The sequence below is a fragment of the Leuciscus leuciscus genome, assembly GCF_965113295.1.
Source record: "Leuciscus leuciscus genome assembly, chromosome: 13".
NCBI lineage: Eukaryota > Metazoa > Chordata > Actinopteri > Cypriniformes > Leuciscidae > Leuciscus > Leuciscus leuciscus.
The window spans coordinates 17,493,319-17,517,655 of record NC_138737.1 but is presented as its reverse complement, the minus strand read 5'-3'; the positions used below and the strand labels follow the sequence as shown (position 1 = coordinate 17,517,655).

At 38.8% G+C, this 24,337-nt stretch overlaps 1 protein-coding gene across 2 annotated transcripts in view; it reads right to left on the bottom strand.

Moving 5' to 3' along the window:
* The window catches only part of ptch1 (patched 1), a 56,663-nt gene that overhangs the window by 5,783 nt on the left and 26,543 nt on the right, over window positions 1–24,337 (bottom strand). For both annotated transcript variants that reach the window (XM_082189004.1, XM_082189005.1), the window contains exons 11-20: window positions 23,980–24,078; window positions 20,626–20,751; window positions 16,374–16,492; window positions 13,838–14,357; window positions 13,279–13,588; window positions 11,413–11,555; window positions 7,903–8,086; window positions 5,999–6,279; window positions 3,933–4,070; window positions 3,638–3,780 (exon numbers count right to left, since the gene is read on the bottom strand). In XM_082189004.1, the coding sequence (XP_082045130.1) occupies window positions 3,638–3,780; window positions 3,933–4,070; window positions 5,999–6,279; window positions 7,903–8,086; window positions 11,413–11,555; window positions 13,279–13,588; window positions 13,838–14,357; window positions 16,374–16,492; window positions 20,626–20,751; window positions 23,980–24,078 (2,063 nt within the window). The remainder of the gene's footprint in view (window positions 1–3,637; window positions 3,781–3,932; window positions 4,071–5,998; window positions 6,280–7,902; window positions 8,087–11,412; window positions 11,556–13,278; window positions 13,589–13,837; window positions 14,358–16,373; window positions 16,493–20,625; window positions 20,752–23,979; window positions 24,079–24,337) is intronic.

The following is a 24,337-nucleotide window of genomic DNA, read 5'->3' as shown; positions in this document are numbered from 1 at the left end:
CAAACATTCGCACACAAAAAGACTTTAGTCGGGTTTGGTTTTAAACAAAATTACCTTGTGCCAGAGAAAGTCTCCAAAGAGGTCTTTTAGAAAGCAGCACAGAGAAGCAGAGGACATAATTAGTTGGTTAATTCAAAAGGATGGAAAATAGGGAAGGAAAAAGAGAGAGGTTTTTCTTTTCTCTTTTTTCTAGGGGTGAGTGGAGTACAAGCAAACACAGGGTAAAGCAAAACGGGAAGGAATGTGGAGTACAGGCTTGCGAGAGAAGAGAGGCAAAGCACAAAGGGACAGGGGCCTCTCTCGCTCTTTAAAAAAAGAACGCAGAAGCAAACAAATGAAGTGAACGGTATAGAATTTAAACAATTTAGTCTAGGAGGAAGAGACGAGAGGAAAGACTACAGGCCCCTTTTGCCTGGCCTCGAGCACATTCACTTTCCCTCTCTTTCTTTCTCTATCAGTCTTTCTATGCTAAGCCCCTGTGAAATTTCCCTGCCTTTTACAATCCCCTGCTCTAATTAAATCTCTAGAGTATCAGGTAAGACCCCCCAATCTCCTCGACAAATCCCTCCCTCCTGTCCTCCTTCGCTCCCTCGCTCTTTCTCTCTTCTTCATTATGGCCAGCTTTCCCTCCTTCGCTACTCCAGCAATGCATCAGTGTAAATTGCTGCGGCTCAAATTGCAGCAGCCATCTTGTACTTATACTGGGGAAATACTGGGATGAGAACACACTTTTTTGAAATTTCTCGCTTATATATCCAGATAATGAAATTTCTGTTTAATATTACCATTACTAAATTTATGCACTGAAAAAAATTTTTATAAAAAAAAGTGTGCATCAATCAATGCGTTTTCTTATTTTACAGTAAATGATCTAAACCATTTTAAAACAAGACTAATTTATTTGAGCTGAAGTGTGAGAGAACAATGTCTCTTTTCATAAAATATATACAGAATATATACACACATTATAGATGAAAGACAAATTATGAAATATGTATTTTAGTACAATTCACCCCTGGTTTTACAGACAAGGCTTAAGCCTAGTCTCAGACTAAAATGCATGTTTGAGCTGTTCTAAGTAAAAGCAACTTGTACTGCCACTGATATCTCTCAAGATGCACACCAGTAATGTTTTTTAAGGAACATTTATAAAAGCTACTTAAAATGTCCTAATTCAACTAAGGCCTAGTCCTGGCTTGATCTAAACCCTGTCTGTGGAACCAGGCCTTAATGTACTTCTTATCTTCTTCACACACACAAATAATGTTAGATTGACAATTAAAAAGATAAAATATAAAGCAATAAACTTAATTTCTCATTATAAACAAATTGTTTGTATACATTTATATACAGATATTTTTACTGGAAAACTAATTTTTGCAGTGATATCAAAGGCACTGCATGGGCGAAATATGCATTTAAACCATACTTTATACTGGGATTAATATGTGAATGCATGTGTGGGAGAGACAGTGTGTACATTAGTGGGCCAGCTGGTATGCAGCACAGCTGCACCTCAGACTAAACCCACAGACACATTTATAACTGATGCTTCTCTTGCTTGGCCTCCCCAGGTTTACAAGCAGCTCCTCAGACTCAAACAATGTCCTGTTATGGCCGCACGAGGTGGGCTTCTCACTAGAGAACCACAGACCTGGGTGTCTCTCTAGGCACGCTCACTTTATGTCATTTGGGAGGATTCGTCAGTCTGGTTCAAGGGAACAGCTACCACAGTGTTTAACCAAGCAGACGCCACTTGTTTGGGAGAGAGTGGAGAGAGAAGCCAGCCTGGTATTATTTAGGCTTATGTTTGAAACAAAAAAACTAAAAAAAGTTTGGATCTTTAGACTATGTCTGCATTTCATCAAGTAAGGTTCCTTGAATTGCACTTTTGGGTTTGCGTTTGGCTCTTGCTCTACCACACGAAAGGCAGAACTCACAAGCAGAGAGATCAAACAGATCAATAGCTACAACTCAACAGACATCATCTTGGTCGAACCGCTCGGAAAGTCACAGACTCCAAACTAAATGTTCGTGTTGACGAGTGATTTAAGCCGGTGTGCTTTTCCACGGATGAGAGCGATTCCTTCAGACTAGCTGAAGCAACAAGAGAGTTTTATGTTCTTCAACTTTGAACTCTTGAGACGTCGCGTGAAGCGTCCATGAACCAAGAGCTGTTCTCGAAAGCCACTTCTCCCAAGCGAAACCTCGCCGAGCAACACGTCCGATCTGTTTAGATTCAAAACATTAGCGGACCTGACGGAGCAAAGTCAGGGAAACATTTATTCCTGCAAGGCTATAAAAATACAGCCTGCGTTTTTTGTTTTTTCCATATCTCCGGAGGCCAGGGGGTTTTGTTTGATGAAAAAACAGTAGTTGCGTTTCAATGGGAGCCCATGAGAGGGACTGGGGCCCAATGTGGTCTGCGGAGAGAGTGTGTGATTGCTCTGAACTTGTGTGTGTATTATTTTTCTGGCATGCTACTTTAGATCCAGAGTGATTTGAGGGTGGAGGGCTGTGGTGGTTTTCCAGTCCTCTAATAAGAATGAGCTACTGCAGACATTAGTTCTTTCCCTCCCATAGAAACGGCCGAGATACTTACCACTCAAACACTCATGACTCAGTTTGATATAAGTGTGATTTGAATTTCAGCACAGTGATAGTCTCGATACCGCTCCAAGAAACAATAAATTAGCGTATCTGTTCGGACTCATCTGAGGACAGGAAGGACATAAAACATAGAGCAATTGCAAAGTTACTGATTTAGATCCTCTAAGTAGCAGTGTGTGTCACTCCTCATTTCCACTCCTCGACATGCTACAAAATAACCCCCGGGCCCTCTCTGTGCTCAGCTTGTAAATGTCTTTGCAGGGCCGTAGAAAAAAAAAAAAGATTACAGAAAACACAGGAGAGCCTCAAGCTCTGTGAAGACAGACAGGAAAGATACATGCTCATGTTGAACGTGAAGGGAGGTTGGTTAAAAATGAGAAGAGAGTTAGAAAAACATTTACACTGTGTCCTAACCAGGCGTGATGTGACAAAAGCGACAAGCGATAAAAGTGATATTTTCTATGTTAGTTTCTATGTTTATGCTTTAATATTTTGAGCCAGATAGCTATGCACTCACAGGATATTCATTGGACCACAATCATTCTCCTCATGAATATTAAATCATAACCGATGAGGTTTGTCATTGTGCGTCAAGCAGGTTTGGTTGAGCTTCTGTTTATGTTCGCTGATCAATGTTTAAATGTGAATAAAAGCCTAAATCAAATCTGTCCATCATTAAAAGCGATCAAATCTCTTCCGAAAATTTGGGCTAAACTGCTCAATTCATATGGATTACTTTTAGCATCTCTTTATGAACTTTTTGAAGTGACAAAGTGCTAGTTGCCTGAACTCAATGGAGGGACAGAAATCTCTCAGGTTTAATTTAAAAAATCTTCATTTGTGTTTCGAAGATGAATGAAAGTCTTACAGGTTTGAGACGACATAAGGGTGAGTAAATTATGCATTTTTTTGGGGTGAACTAACCCTTTACTCTGATTAACACAGCTATCCCATCTTAAAGTACATTAAATGTACTACAATCTATGCGGCAAAAAGGGATTGAAAAATACAAGTCTGCAGTCTTTACCTGACTATGAAGTCGAACTCTGACCCTGCCAGCATCAAGACTCCTAACAGGGTGGAAAACGCTCCATCCAGCACTGGGGCAAACATGTGCTCAAGTGCTAGAACGGCTCGTTTGTTCCTGTCCCCGATGGCTGTGAGGAACGCCTGAGAAAAAAACATAACAAATATGATCAATATAAATCACCCAGACCAATAATAATAATAATGAGTGAACTGGCTATATATAGTCACAATTGTGAGATAAAAAGATGCAATTACGAGAAATAGTCGCAATTATGACTAGCACATGAACTCACTAGTGCCACGTGGACGGTAAACTCCACACCGATGCCAACAGAAGCGATGAGGATGACGACGGGCACAGCGCTGAGTTTGATGCCGATCAATCCCATCATGCCAAACAGCTCCACCGTCATCAAAGACAACACCAACACCTGTTGGAGAGGACCGGCAAACATAAATCAATCATCCTAGTTCTTTCCGAAAACACAAGGAGCCATACTTTACATAGATTAAAGTAAAGTACAGCTCGGGTTAGATGGGTCAGCTTAGATAAAGCGCTGTGGAATGTGGGAAAATATCTGTTCTTCAGATGGGCTCTTTTGCGACGCTTTCATATGGAGCTGAACTCGGGCTATGAACTGGTAAAGTAAATGCCATAATCAGCTGATGAGTCTTGGGTTACTTGGGGGCCTAGCTGCCTTTGAAGAGGGATGAAGAGGACAGAAAGAGGGCCAACGGAGGGGAGTTTGGGGGCTGGGAGGGCTGGCAAATGAAAGGGAGGGGGGTTGAGCATTGCGGAAGTGGGGACGTATGGAGTTTAAGGGGGCCGCTGGTGGTCTGGGACAAAAGCGCAATGGTAAAAGCTGAAGCAGGGCTATAACTTTCCCTTTCAAGTGTCCAGTAAAGCGAAAGGATGAAGCCGCTATCCTGTCAGACAGAGTTGGATCAGTCAGATGGCTTAAACACTGCCCCTAATAAAACAGAAACCATCAAAAAGTGGCTGACAGAGTGTGGGAAAGAAAGTTAGGCCTCACGAATGATATAAATGTTACATACGCGCACATTTCAGCAGGAACAGCAGGTCTTTTTTATATGAGGAGTGATATAGTTGCTGTGGTAACCTCTCATTTCCCCATTTATTTTAGAGAAATGTCTCAAAAAGCCTCATGTAGACTAAACAAACTGGCTCTGACAGTATAAGATAAACACAAAGCGCAGGGCTGTAAAAACACGGCTTCTCCTCAGCTATTCATGCCTCTCCTCCCCTGTCTTGCTCTAAATTGTGCACATTTAATTACTTCCAAACCTCTTGTACATCACAGTCCTTCAAAGAATAATGAGGAGGACGTTGTGAAAGCTTGTTTCCACCTCAGAGTCAAAAAAATTATTAAATGTAATCGTAAGAAACTTGTTTTATGACATATGAATTAAAGCGGCAATTGAAAAATGTACTCAATTTTAAGACAACTAGTAGAAATATGTGCAATTAGTGTTTTAAAGGTGGTATTATGAAAATAGTTGCAATTTTGAAATATAAAGGTGCAGTTATGAGATATAAATGTGGTTGTGAGGAATAGTCACAATTTCAATAATAAAACATTAACTATAAAGCTGCAATTGTGAAATATAAAATGTGCATTTGCAAAAAAATAAGGTCACAATTACCTTTTGTTTTGTGAGGAAAAAAAACGGAGTAAATAGATATTAACGGATGATTAAGTTTAGTGAAGGAGTGAGAATATGAAGAAAAATTTGCATTAATTGAACCCTATCTATGATGCATGTACTGTTTAATAACCGAAACAAATATTTTAATGCTTCTTTTAATGCAACCTATTTCAAAAGGTTGACGTTTGAGAGAGTAACACAATGAAATAAAACTCAGTTCAAAAGATATAAAAATATTTAAAAAAACATAGATATGCAGTATGAAATATTTTATTTAGTTATCTATATATTTATATCTATATATTACCACTTAAGACCTGCTTACACTAAGTCCAGTGTAACTAAATGCTACAAAGGTAAACAATATTTGAAAATGTTTTTTATAGAGTTGTGCCAAAACTACTTACACCTAGTCTGACGTCTCTTAAAAAAATGTTTGGATACATGAATTCATTTTTTTCGGCATGTGAACAATTAAAAAAAAACGACCTAGCCTCCAACTGAAAAAACAACAACAGATAATTGCAGTGGATATTTCAGATCATGAAGGAGTTCATAGAAATGTTCTGTTTCATGCCAAAAATTCAGACTTGGTTTGTACAAGCCTTGAATGTACATACACAGATAGAGCCAAGTCTGTGATGAATGTGTGTGTACACAAAACCCTGACACATCATAAGGAGAAACTCACTATGATTCCCGCAGTCCAGGGGTTGAGCAGGAAGACGGCGCACACTAGAAATGTGCAGGCCAGCACGACGCTAATGGACAGCAGGAGCCAGTGACGCAGGCCTACGTACTGCTCCCAGAAGAGGAATGGGTAGCCATTTGGGTAGCTGGGCAAGCCCTGGCGGCTGTAGTTGCTGCAGATGGCGCGTACACTCTCGATGGCCTCCACGAACTGTGGCGTCTCACGAAGCCCGTTGAGGTAGAAGGGAAACTGTGCATATTCGATGGGCTCAGCAGCAGGAACTGCAGACATAAAGACAAAGATGTCCATACAAATGAGATAATTATTAGTAAATTTTACTTTTACAACAAGCCACATGACCTGTCACTCTTTGAGAGTCGTAGTTAGCATAAAGGACGTCTAGCGTTCTCAAAGTGACAGACTGCACCTATTAAACATGTCGATTTTTTTACCGCCCCAGGAGGAAAAGAGCGCTAAATTACCAGCTATCAAATCTCGACATGCAGCCGAGTGTCAATCCTGATGATGATCTGGTGTAATTATGTTGTCAAAAATCTGCACTGCAATATCCCATTGCTCCTCTCTGGAACGAACACACACACACGGAAGACCATCAAACGTTTGAGTATTGCCAAATTCATGCTGACAGTTATCACCTGTCATCAAAGCGTGTGTGCACTGCAGGGCTTTCAGCAGCAGGCCTGGAATGAGTCATCACTCTGACTACTGGACTTGGATAAGCGGCAGTCTTAAAACCACAAATAAAATCAGAAGAATGTGACCCAGAATGACTAGCGCTCCAGAGGTGTGTGTGAGAGCATCTGTGAAGGGTGTGTGGGTGGAAGGGAGGGAATATCTGAGTGTGTGTGTTCCAGTGCCTGAAGGGGTCAGGCAGGACCACTTGCTAAACATGCTTTTGCCCCGTTATAATCTCCACTATAAATTTCCATCAGGACGGGAGTTGGACGTCTGCCAGCTTGCTGTGGGGGCTCAGACTCGGAGAGGCCGTTTCAGCTTGTTATCCAGTCACATTTTCCCCTAGCGCCCACTGTGTACTGCACACACACAATGTACACAAGATCACGCAGCCCAGTGTTGCTGTTAACTTTAAAAATGCAACTACAATTGGAATACACCAACTTTCGCTGTCTGAACTTCATAAACGATACACAAGTCATTCAGTTTTGGAAAAGCTCAGCTGACCATTATTAACCAAACGTCAAAACTTCATATGTAACAGAATACATTTAATCATACTCCTAGTCTTAATATGAACAATGCATATTTCAAATTTATTGATTTATTTTAAACACGCACTGATGAATTGTTTCAGATTTTTTTTATACATTTTTTTTTATAAATGAATCAAATTAAAATCAAATAATCAATCAGAAACAACTCATCACTTTATGTTTAAAGTATAAAATTAAAATTAAAATTATGTCACCAAGCCCTATTATTTGGTAAGCCGAAAAATAAAAAACCCTACAATTTTTTTATTATCCTGTTTTTACTATCAAATTACGGATGTAAAATGTGTTGTAAATGCCATTTCATGTTGACGTTTATCATTTAACACAAAAAATTTATATCCTTACCAAATAAAACCTGAATAAAAGGAAAATCCCCCAAATGACAGCAGGTTTATTCACAGGTTTAAAATGTCTAAACTTCCAAACCACTAATGTAAACTAAGCATAACCCAACCGCGTAATGCCTTAATGCCATCTTCTGCTGCTTGGGATGAAATTATTGTGCTCACAAAGCATAGGCGCTGAGGATAACAGGACAAGATCAACAAAATTCAGCATATTAAAATACTGAAAATAAAAGTTGGTTACATCGACTCATTGTAAAGTTTCTGGCCCCTTGGACTGGTGATAAATGAATCAGAAAGTACTCACTGTTGAGTCTGCTGACAGGAATGGAGTCTGTCCTGTCATGGATCCACTCAGGAGGGTGTGGACGGATGTTGGCCTGGGATGCGGCGTAGGCAACCGGGTCATTGCTCACCCAGGCAGATAAATAAATATAGAAGGCGTTTGGGTTGATGATTCCATCGGCACCCACCAACCGCTGTCTGGTTAGCTGGTGATTAAAAAAAAGAAAATGTAAAATTAGAATTTGTTCAACACGGTTTATCTGCTAACTTTAACTATTTCTAGAAAAAGCAGATACACCAACATATGTACTACATAATCGAGCATTGTGAATGCCCACCAGCACTGCAGCAATCTCTGCTTCTCGCCTAGCTACCTCCTGTGAAGGCAAAGTCATTACGGCATCACACTCAATGCCATACATGCTTCTCAAGAAAATAAATCTACAGTTTCCTAGCCAGGAGTTGGGGGTCAGTGTGCACTAGAGTGTGTGTGTGTGTGTGTGTGTGTGTGTGTGTGTGTGTGTGTGTATGGGGGGGGGGGGGGGTATGGTCAGGGTGTGTGGTAGAAATGAGAGTAAGTGAGAGAAAAATTGCTTGAGTTAGTGTAACAATAAAAAAATTGGCCGGAGTCCCTGAGCGCGTCTGTGTGCAGTTAACCTTGCTGTTAACACTGGAGGAAATGCCACCCAGCAAATGGAGGAGAGCTATAAAAATAACACAGCATCTGTACAAATGTTGCAAACACTTGCTTCTCCTGACCCCTATGAATACCCACAAAGCCCGGCGCCACAGACGGCTCCTGCCGTGAAGGCAAAAATAGGGTTTTTGATAGGACAATGACCTAAAATCCCACTCAACACAAGTACAAATTAAAAACAAGTAAAACTGCCTGAAAGCAACAAAAAAATCTTGAGATTAAATACAAATAAAATTAAATAAAATTTAAAATCTGCAAAAAACAAAAACAAAAAAAAAAACACGCACTTTCACCACGGTTCATCTTAAAACTGACGACGCATTAATAATATGGTTTGTTGTAAATAATTATAACAAAGTGTAAAATAGACAGAGTTTGGCTAATGTACGTTTCTGTCAATGGATACGCATTCTGGCTTCCCCATACGTTACAACAGCGATGATCAAAAACACATGGACAAAACAGTCACTCTTTATAAACTTTGTTCGATGCGAGTGCCGCATGCTCTAATATGACCAGTCATTTACGCCGTCAAACCTGTGCTCTGCACCGGCCTGTGTCTCACGGAGGAGCTACGGGAGCATAAAAGGAGGAGCGACGACAGTAGAGGATGAGAGAGGACCATGCCTGGAATATTTTACTTTATGTTTTGTTTATGTGTGCACGGCAGTCGTCCATGAGGGGCTGCCGCTTTTTCTTTAGTTTTGTTTTTGGTTATTGATTAACCTCGTTACAATGATATTATATTTATGTAGATTTTTTTCATTTGCATTGTTCTTGCATTCCATGTAAAAAGACTGGCGAGTATGATAATTTTTTTTCTCTCCACACTCAGTGTGTCCGTAGGGGGTTGTAATTTATCATAGTAATCACAAAGATGATGAGAAGAATGTTTAAATAAAAATCAAATCTAAAATAAAAATAGTAGATGAGTAAGAAAATGTATTACTCATAAATTTAAATTTAATAAAACAAATATATAAAATAGAAAGTATATCATTTTGTATTGATTTTCTGTTTAATGTATTTTAAAATGAATAATACATATAGTATAATAAAAAATATAAGGTGACCAAGAGACAGGCAGCATGTGATTCCCGCCTCTGTATACACTGAAAGGGGACATGGCAGCACTTCCAAGAGAAGGGAATAAGCGGACCTGGATTCCAAAGATCTGGATTGCATTAAGCAGCAGGATGCGCAACAACTGTATGTCTTCAAGCTGTCACGGGAAGCACACAGTGCAAAGCTGGCGGCCTCCTGGCCCACTGCCGCCCCTCTTCCCTCACAGGCAGAGGAAATGACATCACAGGGCCGCACACCAACACAGATCGGCTGGCTTTTCTTTCCCATTCAGCTGGCAATGGTTCAGCACAATAATGACCACTTGAAAACAACAAAAATGCAAATCATTTCTGGTCTTATGTGTGCATTGCCAATTACCTGACAAGACGACACACTCTCAAACACACATACACACTCTTTCTCGCTGCCGTCCGCTCCCCACCTCCCACCCTCAAGTCCCTCTGGCATATGGTATGCCTTGTATTTTTCATATTTTTGCTCTCCTCTTGCCTGACATTTCATGCTGGGTAGCAACTGGAAACTGTTAATGTGTTAACCTGTTATGTTTTTTTGTGTGTGTGTATGTGTGCAGTGGTTTCTTTCTTGACAAGGCCCCTCTGAAGAGTCCTGAAAAGGTTGTATAGGCTGAGCTTTAGGCCTGCAGCAAGAAACTGGAACAAATGGTTTAAATGAAGACTTAATTGCTTTTTCAGAGGCAAGTTGCGGCCCCATCGAGAGCTTTAAATTCCTGTGCTTGGTAAAGCAATCAGAGAGAGAAAGAGAGAAAGAGAATGAGGACAGATACAGACGAACATTCAGAAGCCAGGTGTGGTTCCTATGCGTGGTTATAAACCCTGACACTGATGCTAAAGACATATCTGGCCAAGCATCCCTCCGTCATCTTGAGAATTACACACACAGCCAGAGATTCACATAAACATGTTGACCATGTCAACCAGCAAGTAACAGAACAGGCCAGGCCACTGTACTGTATCAATATACTTCGGGGGAAAAAATAGAGATGGGCATGACAATTGTTTAATAGTAAATAATAATTATAATGCAATGTATTATTATTATTATCAACAATAATTTCAGAATTTATATAAATATAACATTAATAATAAAGATTAGAAATCTTATATTACACAGTAAGTCAATATTATTATTAATTATTATTATTATTAATACTAATAAGACAGACAGACAGACAGACAGATAGATAGATAGATAGATAGATAGATAGATAGATAGATAGATAGATAGATAGACAGACATTTGATATATGACATAATAATAAAGTCATAAACATTATATGTAATATTAGGCTACTGCTAAAAATAAGAACAATATTTTTTTTTATAATTACATTTTTTAAAAACATTCAGTAAAAATACAAATAAAATAATATAATAAATATATAAATAAATTAAAATAAAATAAAATAAAAATGTCACCAAGCCCTCTTATTTAAAAAGCCAATAAACAAAAGAAGTTAATTAGTTTAAGTTGTGAAGTTAATTAGTTCATTTAAGTTGTGAAATTTATTGGGCGACCTGCATAGTATGTTTCTTAGTAAATAAACAATGACGTGCTCTTTAAAAAGGGTGGATACTGTGGATATAGGTGAACGTTTATTTGTGGATAAACCACCTCGGCTCTATCATCTCTCTGAGAATCATGGGATTCAATCTATGAAAACTGGAGTTGCATTGAGATGAATCTGATATTACTCAAGTGAGGTGGACTCAAGTCTAGTTAATTTCTTACCAGGTTGATGTTTACTGGCTTATCCCTGCGGCCGGTCTGCACCAGGAGTTTGTAGGCCAGGACACCATCGTCAGAGCCATTCCTGTAGTTCCCCTGAGTGATCCTACCGGCCTGCCAGTCCTTATCGAATGCCTCCTGCACACCTGCCAGGACACACACACACATTATTTTGTGGATCCTGTTCAATAGGTTATTCATAAATCATGTTATCCTCTCCTCTCAGTCATCCCTCAACCCCTTGTTCTCTCTCTCCTCAACGCCAGTGGTCCGTTTCTAGGGCACATTGTTTTCTCTTTCCCTCGCCTCACTGTCTGTGACCAATTTGTCGAGCCATTTCAAACCACAATATTAAAGACAGCTCTCTCCACCCGCTCTGCAGCGGCCTTTACTGAAGCCTATACGCACATACATACACCAAAGTAAACGCACACATGGAGACGCTGCCCCTGCACCAAACATAAATGTGTTCTAATGAGACCGCTGAAAGGATTAAACAAAAGAAAGTAAATGAAAAACACCACTGATGTTTGAGGTTCTGGTTGGCCGAGCTGACAGCGACAAAGCAAGTCTGTACATGCCACCCAAACTGTGTCTGGACAGAAGTTGTTTGGAAACAGGTACGCCTTTTAAAAAAGGAGCTATGAGAGAGAAAGTGGGCAAAACAAGGTTTTCTTTTGAATTTGTCCCGCCCGGGATTAGATACGGCATTCCGAGCACCCGACACATGGATTTCGTGGAAAGAAGCCACTGTGGAGAAAGCCATTGCAGGGACATGCCCTTTATCTCCCAATCTTCTTGTTTTTTTTTTGTTTTTCTTTCACTCTCACCTTCACTGCATTTTTTTGTAGTGAGAAAAAAATAAGTATTTTCCTTTTTTTACAGTTCTGCTCTGTTTTTAATCTCTCAATTTAAATCTCATTCTCGGATCATAATCCGTCTTAAGAAATTAAATGTGTAACAGATTTGGAGGTTTAACAGCGTGATTGGTGTTTGTGAGAAACAGATGATCTGATGATGGTAAAATTGAGGTAAAACTCGTCTCCAACGAAGCGAGGCGCTGTCTGGAAACCAAGACAGTCTCTAAAAATAAATCAGTTTGTGAAACTCAAATGTTTTTTAGAGAAAATAAAATTGTTTATAGGCAAATGGAACGTTGGAGATTTTTCCCCTTTTTAAAAATACTCAACCATTCAAAAGTTTGGGGTTGGTACGATTTTTTTTTAATGTATCTGAAAGAAGTCTCATTTGCTCACAAATGTAATGAAATATTATTACAATTTACAAGAACTGTTTTCCGTTTTAATTTATTTTATTCCTGTAATGGCAAATCTACATTTTCAGTTTTTTGGGCCAGAAATCATTTTAATGTTGTTTTGATGCTCATTTCTTTTTTATCATCAATGTTGAAAACAGTTCAAACCATGATTCAATATTTCAGGATTCTTGGATGAATAGAAAGTTCAAAAGTATTTATTTGAAATTGAAATTTTTGTAATATTATAAATGTCTTTACGGTCTCTGTTGATCATTTTAATGTTAATGTACTTTGCTGAATAAGAGTATTAAATTCTTTTTCAACATTTTATAAGCCCAAACTTTTGAATGGCAGTGTACATCTAACAAAATGTATTGAGGTGTATGCTGAAAACAAGAAAAAAAGAAAACAAACAAACAAACAAGAAAGTGCTTATGTTGGTCATTTTGCTTATCAGTCAGATGGTCTCTTCCAGTCTAAATGGGCAGTTTTGGATCAGAATGAGCTGCAATGTGCAATATGACCAGACTTTTTGTAGTTTAGTTAAAGGTTTGGCCTTTACCAATGGTTTTTTACACATGACTGATCGATTACACATCTGAGTGTATTACCTTGCAACCAGTCTCTGAAGTAATGCAGCCACATGCGTGGGAGCTGGCTGTTCTCCTCCCGCAGGACGTACTTCACAGTGCCGAAGCGTTGGTGCAGCTCATAGAGCTGAGGCTGGATCTGTGCGTAGTCCGCTCTCTGGGTCACCACATACATGTTGTAGAAGGAAAAGTAGCGGAATTGGGCACGGATGAAGTCGTATTCGCCCGTCTCCCTAGGCACAATGTCAGTCAGCTCTAAACCGTCCCGGACGCAGGTGGTGCCGTACAGACTGACCCCGAGCAATGCCAAGAAGAGCAAAATTACCACCACCTGATAGGAAACACACACAAAAAGAGAGATATGAGTCAGAGTTTGGCTATATCTAAAGCTACTGCTGTTTTAGTGTCTTATGACGAAGTTCTGCCCTGTTTGAGGTGTTTGTGGTTTTCAGAAGGCCCTGACTCACAAAATAACACTCACAAAACTTAACTCCAGGAGATTAGCTCATTGCTGGCATCTCTAATCCCACTTCTAATCAGATGATGTGTACAGTGGGGAAAAAAAGCATTTTACCCTCACCTTTGTTGTAGGCTGCAGCAAAAACGGTGCATAATGATTCTCAGCGAATGATGCAAACGTCCATCGAGAGCACGGCGGTTCCAGACAGCGTAAACTCGACTCCCCAAACTGAGATAGCAAGTCTCGTGTGGAACTAGCGCCATCAGGACTTTGGCAGGATGCTGTATCGGAGGCCGCTCCTGGCCCTGCGCTGCTGTTGTTGCGGTTGTTGTTGTTATTGTTGTTGCGGTTGGGGTTGGGATTGGCATTGGGATTGGCATTGGCATTGGCATTGGGATTGGGATTGGGGGCAAAGGGTTGGACGGAGATGTGAGAATGTGGCTCTGCCGTGGTGTAGTAGGCCTGTGTTCTGGGGTCGTACTCTGTGCGCAGCTGTACGGTGGACTGCATGGTGATTTGGGTGTGCTGGGCGAAGCTGTGGCTGCTGTAGGAGGGCGGAGGGCTGTAGTGGCTCGAGTCAGCGGAGGAGTCGGCGTACGCTGCCTGCGGCTCCAAATGGATCACCCGGTTAGCACAAGGGCTAAAGGAGAGAGAGAGAGAATGACAGAGCATTTCAGTAACACAAAAGCACCATGTAACGGTCGATTCTGTGTGGAATTTCCTGCAATATCAATTTATATCACAACAACACAGGAAATGATACAGAAGAGCTGAATAAAGTCGGCTTGTATAGACTAACATTTACCACAAAGGAAGTTCAAAAAGGTAGGGATCTTAATCATTCTTCCTTCTAAGATACCTCGATTGATCCAAATTGTAAGCCAGCATCATTCTTATCCTTAATGAAGAATCCAATCCCATAATGCCTGCTACAAGCTCAGTAGTGCTGTCCTAATTTGCCTACTTTTACTACGCACTAAAAAAATTACTCTTTTTGTGAAGAAAAAGTAGATCATTTTGAGTGTGTAGCAGAAGATTAGGCAAGTTGTGGGACATACTATTACATCATAATTGCGTCTTTAATGGGCCGGACTATTGCATAGTTTTGTGCATCGTGTCACCATAAACTGGCCAGTCATTTTATCACAGTTAACATCCTCTTATACATACTGCATATTTCAGTTTATTTCATTTACGCTACTCAATCCGGGTACCTTTGGGATACTCATTTCAACATTTGGGACACACTCATTCTAATTTCGAATTCTAATACTACCAGGATGGTGGACGAAGCGAGAGACAGTCATTCAATACAGATCAATAAGTACATCCAAGAAGCATCAATAAATACATAAACAATTTGATTATTTTACCAAACATTTGCGTACGCTCTGTTTTTTCTATTATTATTAGAATATAATGTTGTTATCTTAACAACATGCTAACATCAAATTACTGAAATCAATTGAAAGTTGAGTGTCCAGTGTGGAGAGCCATTTGTGGCGAGTCGCTGCCTATCTAGCATGCTCCAAATCAGTTACTTATAAAGGTTCATGACAGTTAGTATGCTGGCTTAGAAGGCAAATGAAGAAAGTTAACAAGGTTTTATAATGGAGCTTGTATCTTCTCCATGATTTTCTATATGAATGGAGAGTAAGCGAGTGAGCTTGTGAAAGTCCTTCAGATGTGGCAACTCATTACTCTTGAGCGCTCATGCAAATGCATGTAAACACGACCGCAATCAGCTTTCCAGTCGAGAGCAGTTAAAGCCGAGAGGCGAGTGAGTGCTGGTGACTAGAAAGCAAGCTTTTCAACCATGGTGAAAGTTTAGGCATCAGGTTTAATTTCCTGCAGGAGTTTGGGGGCATGACTACGAAGGTAAAGTATGTGCCTATAGCTGACTCGCGTTCTCTCTCTCATCAGACACCAAGAATGTTGCAGAAAGCAGGAGAGGCAACAGCATGTCTTATTTAAAGGCCCGGGGCCACAGACAGAGGAAAAACATCAACACACGCACATATGCACACAAAGTATAGATGTTAGGACAGGTTGACGCTTAATTGTGCGGTTTTATACTGCACTCAGTGTCATAAGTCATTGAATATTTTATCTGAATTTATTCACCATATCTGATGTGTGTGTTGATGAATGTTTATATGAGAAATTAAATCTGTTGTGTGTCTTCAGAAATTTTGGACCAAACCACTCAATTCATATGCATTAGATTTACGATATCTTTATGAACTTTTTGGAGCATCAGAGTGATAGTTGAGTAGACTGTCAATGGAGGGATTGCGTTTCGAAGATGCGCGAAAGTCTTACGGGTTTGGAACAACATGAGAGTAAATGATGACAATATTCATTTTTGGGTGAACTAACCCTTTAAGGTCATCATGAGAACAAAAATGTTTATATATAGACCAAAAATGGAAATCATTTTTGTGTATGTTTACTTGGGAACAAAACCCCAGAAGTTAACTCTATATGTTCCTTTTTTGCTTAAAAATTGCTTAAATTATGTTTTTCTCCTAAAATGCAAAAGATTTTTTCCTATTCAGGGTAGAGTTAAGCTAAGTGTGTATTAAATATAATTAGCTTTGAAAACAACAGCAGTTTATGATGAGTCTTCCTTTAGCCAGATAAATGTGTTCACTACCTGACAAAGCAGCAGAAAATGTCAAAGCGGCGGTCCTCTCGGCGGTACAGGTCCATGCTGAGGATGGCAGGAAAGATCAGCAGCACCATAGCGAAATTAAACACCACGACCACTGCCGCCTGAGAGAAAAGAGAAGTTGCTATTAAGCACATATTCACACTCGCACAAAATATTCACATACAGCAACACCAGCACATCTGCAGAGGGTCTATGCCAAAACCACAATGATCCCAACAAATTCAATTTTAAGACAATTATCCTCTTCAGAACAGATGAAAAAAAAAAAAAAAAAAAAACACAACCCTTGCCATTCCAAAACTGAATTTGGGATCATCCATCTTGAGCGAAACCCACTTAAATTTCTAAACGTAAATCACATTTCTATCGAACTCATAATTCAATCAACACACTCCAATATGAAGAACTGACTATGAAGTGGTTTGTATCCAAACCCAGGAAAAAATACTTTCTCAGTGTTCAGCTAGATGTGGCTCTTCTGACCTTGGGAAACAGCCACTTTCTTTCAGAGCCGATATATCACACGGTTACTAAAAAGACTCCACCGGGCCAAGAGCTCCTTACCAGCGTGGGGAAACGAGTGAGTGATTTGAAACATTTAATCCTGATTAATTCGGTTGAAGCTTACAGAATAACTAGTGTGAGAAGAGAGTGGATGAAGAAAAGCGACATGACAATGAGAGTCAGAAACTGAGAGAGAGAGAGAGAGAGAGAGAGAGAGAGAGAGAGAGAGAGAGAGAGAGAGAGAGAGAGGGCAGATCGAAGCATGCCTGCCCTAGTTAGGGTGTATTTTTTATGGGTGGAAGTTGGAGCCATGTCAGACTGCCAGACCACCCAGAGAGCAGCTCAGCCTGACAGAGCCAAGACACAAGAAGACAGAGAACTCATGGATACAAAATACAGTGACTCCAAAAAGTATTTGGACACACTTGTCACTGCATTACAAAACAAAATATCTAATCTATCAGCCCTAAAAAGGAACAGAGAGAGAACAAATGAGAGACTGTGCGTGAGTGATTCTAGAGTGAGATCTGTTAGGCTCGACATGTGCGGCCGCTTTTAAGCTGCCAAAAAAAAAGAGATAAAAAGACAGAAAGTCAGGGAGGTGCCAAAGGAACAGTGCTAAACAGAGACAGGAGAATTAAAACAGAGAAATAATGTTTAAATTCAACATTAAGTGGTAATTGCAGCTACCCATCACTTCTGTAATGTTATTACACAAAAATAAATGTTGTTAAAGTAAATGTGGCAATTTATTTTAATGTGGAATAAATAAAGACATCCATTTTTTTCCTCTGGAATAATGTGCACCAGTGATTTGTTAAAACTTGAAAAGTACTCAGAAAGGCTGCATTTATTTGATCAAAAATACAGAAAAAAAAGCAGTAAAATTGTGAAATATTATTACAATTTACAACAACTGTTTTCTATTTTAATATATTCCTAGAAGTAATTTATTAAAGCTGAACTTTCAGCAGTCATTACGCAAGTCTTTAGTCACATGATCCTTCAGAAATCAATATGCTGATTTGATGCTCAAAACATGTATTATTATCAAATGCGGTTGTGTTGCTTACTATTTTTATTGAAACCGTGATTCTGTTTATTTATTTTATGAATATAAAGTTCAAAGGTAAAGCATTTATTTGAAATAGAAATCTGTTGTAAGATTATACATTTATTTACTGTCAATTTATATCACTTTAATGGATCCTTGCTGAATAAAAGTATTAATTTCTTGTTAAAAAAAAAATCGTACTGACCCCAACCCTTTGAACGGTAGTATTTATATTAGTCAATTAGGTACATTTTGAGTTCATGTTGACTTTTTGACATTTGTTTTCCCAGAATAGAAAGCCCGCAAATTGTTATGTAAGTGTATAAAATGTTCATAGGGACAAGATTATCTATAGGCTTGAGATGCATATGGCAGAACGCGGCATAAAACAAAAAACACAATTTGTAAGTAATTTTTAGGCATTTCCCCCAAAGTGGATAGGTTGAAACAAAACATTAGACAAAAGTTAAAGTAAACACATTTGGACACAAACGATCAAGTAAACACACTACAGCTGAAAAGAGACTGTTAAGGCAGGAAATAACATGTTTGCAAAAGCAGTATCTCTTAGCCTTGAGTGAGTGAGTGCGTGTTTGTATGTACGTGTGTGTGTGTGTGTGTGTGTTCACAGCGGTTTTGAAGATGAGTGTTTTCAGGCACAGTTGAACAGGTGCCAGTTGGAGTGCGCTACAGTGAAAAACAGCGTGTGTCTGACAGATGTGTGTGAGACATCAATCCACACATCCTAATACTAGATCTACAGCACCGTATGAGTGCGTGTGTGTGAGTTTAGGCGTGAGCCACGTGTGGTCGGCAGTCTCATCCCGCACAACATATTCTGAAAATACGCAATCATCGAACAGACACAAACACAATATGAGACTTCACATTGTCTACACTTGCAGATATATAAAGAAATGCTATATTTCTGATTTAAGATCAAAGGATCCCAAAATGGGGGAGGCTGTCTGCTGTCTGTAGGGTTTAGGCTGAGATTTGTGTGAGCGTGTTTGTTAAACAGAACAAGGCATCAGTGTGTAAATCTCTGCGTCTGTCTCTGTGCAGCTGTGTTATGTGGATGATGGCGAGGTTACTTCACCTAAAGTTCAAAGGTTAAGCAGCTCAAGCGCTGAATCAGTGTGAGTTTCATGTGAGGGCGATGAGGCTTCAGACGTCCAATGGGGAAAATCTTTCAATTGAATTTAGTAAGACTGATTAAGTAGGTTCAAACGTACGTAGTTTCAGATTTCATATAGGCCATTTAAAAGGATACTTCACCCAAAAATAAACTCTTGTCATTTTTTAAGAGTTACCTTTTTTCAGTAGAAAATCAACCATTCAATCACAATGACTGGGGACTGGAGCTTTTAATATTCAAAAAGGATGTGAAAGCACCATAAAAGTGGTCCATAAGACTCATGTTATATATTCAAACGCCTTCTGAAGCCATACGATAGCTTTGTGTGAGAAAAGACAAAAATTGAAGTCATTATTGACTAAAAAAAAAAAAAAAAAAGTAGTGAATCATGAACAAATCATTCAAATTGTTCATTTGATTCATTGAAAAGACTTTTAATACACTTTAAAGGCCTGTTCACACCAAGATGAATATTCAGTGGGAAAATTTTGCGTGATAAATGGCTGTTAATGTATCTGTTCAGTAGGGATGTGCCTGAAGCCTAATTCCAAATTCGGAATGGCACGGAAAATGAAAAATGCATTCTACCGAGCCCCTAAAGGTACATGGTTAGGCTTGCTGCGGTAGTCGGTTATACATTACAGTACATCTTCACGTGAAGATAGTAAGGAGAGATGACTGACGGCTCGGTAGAATGTGTCATTTCCTTTCCGAACACGGTATTTGGCTTCGGGGCACATTCCTACAGTTTAGACTGACACGAATATTAGTATGGAATCAATGCAGTATTTCTGCTTTTCTATAAGTGCCACCTACTGTCAGAAAAAGTCAGTGAAATTGCATTTTCCTTCATCCTGATGTTTTCTATGCATTGTTCTAAACTGAACTGTCATGCATTTGTGTTGGTGTGAACAGGCCTTAGAGTTGCTTTTGAGTTATTTTTTGAAGACTGAATTCTCCAGTCCACAGCCTTCAGAATATCTCCTTTTCTTTCCCCACAAAAGAAAAAGAGTTATAGGTTTGGAACGACATGAGGGTGAGTAAATGATGACAGAATTTTCATTCGACAGTCTCTTTATCCTGATTTAAGTCAGGAACAGTTTGTGGGCAGATCTCCTGCTCAGCCTCTTTGCAATGTCACTTCCACAGCCTTGCGGTCATAAATAAACCGCAGATGTGTGGAACAACAATCCGTGAGACCCACCCCCACTCCCAGATTGAGTTACATGCCCACAATCTGCACACTTAGGGGGCCATACCACTAATCACACGCCGTAGGGGGGGTTATGGGCCACACCAGCTCCCTCAACCTGTCACACGCTTGGTTTGATGAATGAAATCAATAAAAGTCGCGTGGAGAAATCTGGAGTCAATGAAGGTTTGGAACACACGCACATACACAAAGAAAGAGCAGGTATGGACATGGGAAATTTCAGCAAACATCCATTGGTAATATAAATAAACACACAATTGCTACAGACAAGCAATTTGAACTGCATTCCTGTTTAAGAAGATGGAAAAAAAACACACACACAAACCTGTAAGGAGAAGGCTCGGAGTGCTGGGATTGGAATAAGGGCGGCCATGAAAAATGCTGTGACATTACTGATGGAGGTCAAGGCCACACTAGCCCCAGTCCTCTTCAGACATTCACCAGTGCGGTCCTGAGGGAAAAAGACAGAAAGTAACATCACATTGTCAACAAATCCACAGCAAGAATTTTATTCTTCCCCCTGGAGTCCACTAATCAAGGTTTCTTGCACCAAAAAGTGTTGTATATTAGCTTTTCATGTACATTTTTTATTCTGACCCTGAGAATTAAACTGGCTGTTTTTCCTACTGTACCTCAGACTACTATACATAAATGACCTCTGTTATAACTGGCATGTGAAATGAGTAACGATGTCATTACCAAGTTGCTGAATATGTAATAACATGTAAACATGGGGAGTATTATATTAAAGGAGAAGTTCACTTTTAAAATGAAAATTCTGTCATCATATACTCACCCTCATGTTGTTTCAAAGCTGTATGATTTTTTTTCTTCTGCTGAACAGAAAGGAAGATATTTAGAAGAATGTCAGTAACCAGACAGTTTTTGGGTCCCATTGACTTCCATATTAGGAAAAAAATATACTATGGAAGTCATTGGGACCCAAAACCTGTCTGGTTACTGACATTCTTCTAAATATCTTCCTTTCTGTTCAGCAGAAGAAAAAAATTCATACAGCTTTGAAACAACATGAGGGTGAGTATATGATGACAGAATTTTCATTTTAAAAGTGAACTTCTCCTTTAATGTGTGCACAGTTTGACATCAATACCATGGCGAGAACTGTTTTTGCAGCTAGTCTGATGCGGTTTAGTTTAGATGGCTGATCTAGTAAGATGATTGACATCTGGCTCGTGATAACGTTGACATTTTTTATGTTAAGAGTAGATTTATTAAAAACTGTGATATACTGCAAACTTAGTCACTTATTATTCTTTCATCTAATTGTTGTGCTTTGAATGATTTTATTCTTATCTCGATCGAGTTTGGATTTAGTACAATAGATATAATTCAGTGTAACAGTGTATTCTGTACTGCTTATTTTAAGACAAAACTAATGACAAATTAAATTAAAATAAAGCATTTATTAATATCTTGTCATATGATATAAAAAAAAAAATGTTTAGTGTAAACTTATTCAAAACTGTAATATACCATGAACTTTTACTCATTTATTTTTCATCTGAATGTGGTGTTTTGAACAATTATATTCTCAGCTCGATTGAGTTTGTATGATAAATACATCAAAAATATACATTTTATTTTGTTATACAATTATCAAAATTGAGAGTAGGTGCAGTTCTTGATATTCTAAGTGTAAGAGAAAGCTCCAATTAAAAATATATCATTTATTGTCACTCTCGGGCCTCGATTACTTTCGTAAATAACAATTCAGACGTTAGCAGAACAGAAACTGAAAAAAATAAAATAATAATAAAACCTTTAATCACTGACAGACACATTATGACTTAAGGTGTAACTTGCATTTAAGCGTGCTGAAGTTTAAAATCGAAGAGAGCTGATAATCAAACAAATTGCCATGACAACTTAATGAGCTCAACTTCTGATGAAAAGCTTTCCTTTCTTGCCCCGCTATTATGTGGATTTTTTTGGAGAGAGGAAAAAACCAAAAACAGATTCATTTCCCTCCCTTTTCATTATCCCTCACTCGCACAGAAATATTTTCCATCAATATCATTTTAAACAAAGAAGCCCATGGTGCAGAAACACGATTGGCTCATTGTCTTGTTAGGATAAGCACTCTCTCCTTGTTTCAAAGCCATTCAGGGTACGAGGCGCAAAAGAAACAGTTCAAAACCTCATCTCTGGACACACAGAGGTAGAGATGAGGAGAAGGAAAGAAAGAGGGAAAGTATTTCTGTGGTGTCTGAGGACGTGCAGGACCACACACAGAGAGCTTTAAGACAGGAGGGCTCTGCACTCTCTCTCCTCCCACAGGGGAACTGTTTACTTTCCACACAAAAGTGTCGCTGCACGCTGTGCAATCTCACATAAACACAAGCAAATACATGCCTGAACTCAGCCGTCTGCATTAGAGTAATCTAAATCACCTCTCATACACCACCACGCGTACACGCACACGAAAGCTAAACAAAGATACCCCTGACAGATAGATAGACGAAAGCACATAAATAAATTTACTAAAAAAACAGATCACAAACACATAAGATAGCCATTGTCCAATCATGTTTTGCAGGCAAAACTAACAACTCAAATCCTTAACATCTGTGCTAGTAATGGCTATACAGAAACTGATTAAAGATTTACACAAAACGTACTGTGGTAATACCATGGAAAAGTGATGATATCAGATGATAATACCATGGTATTTTGATCAACTAAAAAGACCAAAAGTATGTGTAAAAGTATGAAGTATTAAAAAGACTGTACTGCAGAACAAATTACTCTTATGATCTGGTTCTTTTAATGAATCGTTCAAAAATAGTTTTAATCAAAAAAAATATTTTTTTTAAATCAGTTTAACGAATCCTTTACTATTGCTTTTAGTAAGTGTGCATTTTATATTTTGTGCACTTAAGATTTGGAAATGGAAATTGGTGTCATTATATATATATATATATATATATATTACAATTAATGGCAAAAGTGCATGGAAATGTAAACTGATATCTCTTACTGACACACAACTGCAAAAGATATAAATAACTGACTTAAAACCAGTTTTTTGGGAGAAAATACTAACGTGCCTAAGACTTTTGCACAGTACTGTATGGTAAAAACAAACAAAAAGAAACGAATAGATAATACACCATTATTATAATATAATGTAATATAATATTGCATAAAAATTTGAATTTAATGATTACATTATATTAGATTTAATAGATATTATACAAATATTTATACAATACGAAAATATTACATATTTATTCCATGGTATTAATTTGTTACTTCAAAGTATGTTATAAAATACAATGAAATGAACATAAAAAAATAAAATAAAAAATAAATAAAAAAAAACAGACAATGGTAGTATTTATTTTTATATCAGTGTTGTGACATTGTTCATTGGCCCTCAGCAGATCAAAGCGTGCTAGTGTTTTTGAAGTTACATCACAGGCCGGGGCAGGTACACACACATTCCTTTATGTAAGTGATAACATGAGGGTATGCTTAGATATACCCCCTTCCTCCTGATAACATACTAGCTCCCTCATCTCTGAACTGACTGCCTTGTCTTGACACTATCTTTGGATGTGTAGTCACTGTGTGTTTCTGAGGGTCTGTCACAGGAGAAAACAGTAGTTGTTTAGTAGTGTTCCCTGTTTTTCAGGACGTGTGGAATGAGATAACACACCTCGAATGGAATCCTCTTGTTCTGGCCGGTCTCGCTGAAAGCATGAGCCAGGAGAAAGACATCATCCACCCCTACACCAAGGGCCAGGAACGGCAACACCTTTACGCACATGAAAACAGAAAAGCATGCTACATATAAAGTACACAGTAGGTACTGTAACATCTTAGGGCTAGTTCACACAGAAATGTTTTAACAGCAAAAGACGCTGGTCAGTGGAAAAAAAGAAGGAGATGCAAGGTCTTGAGATGCATTATTTTAAAGTTGGACTTCTTTTAACTTGAGCGCCGCGTTTTTAGAATGCCGCGTCATGTGCGAGACGCTACAAAAGATGCGAGTGCGATGGTTAAAGATAGCGTTT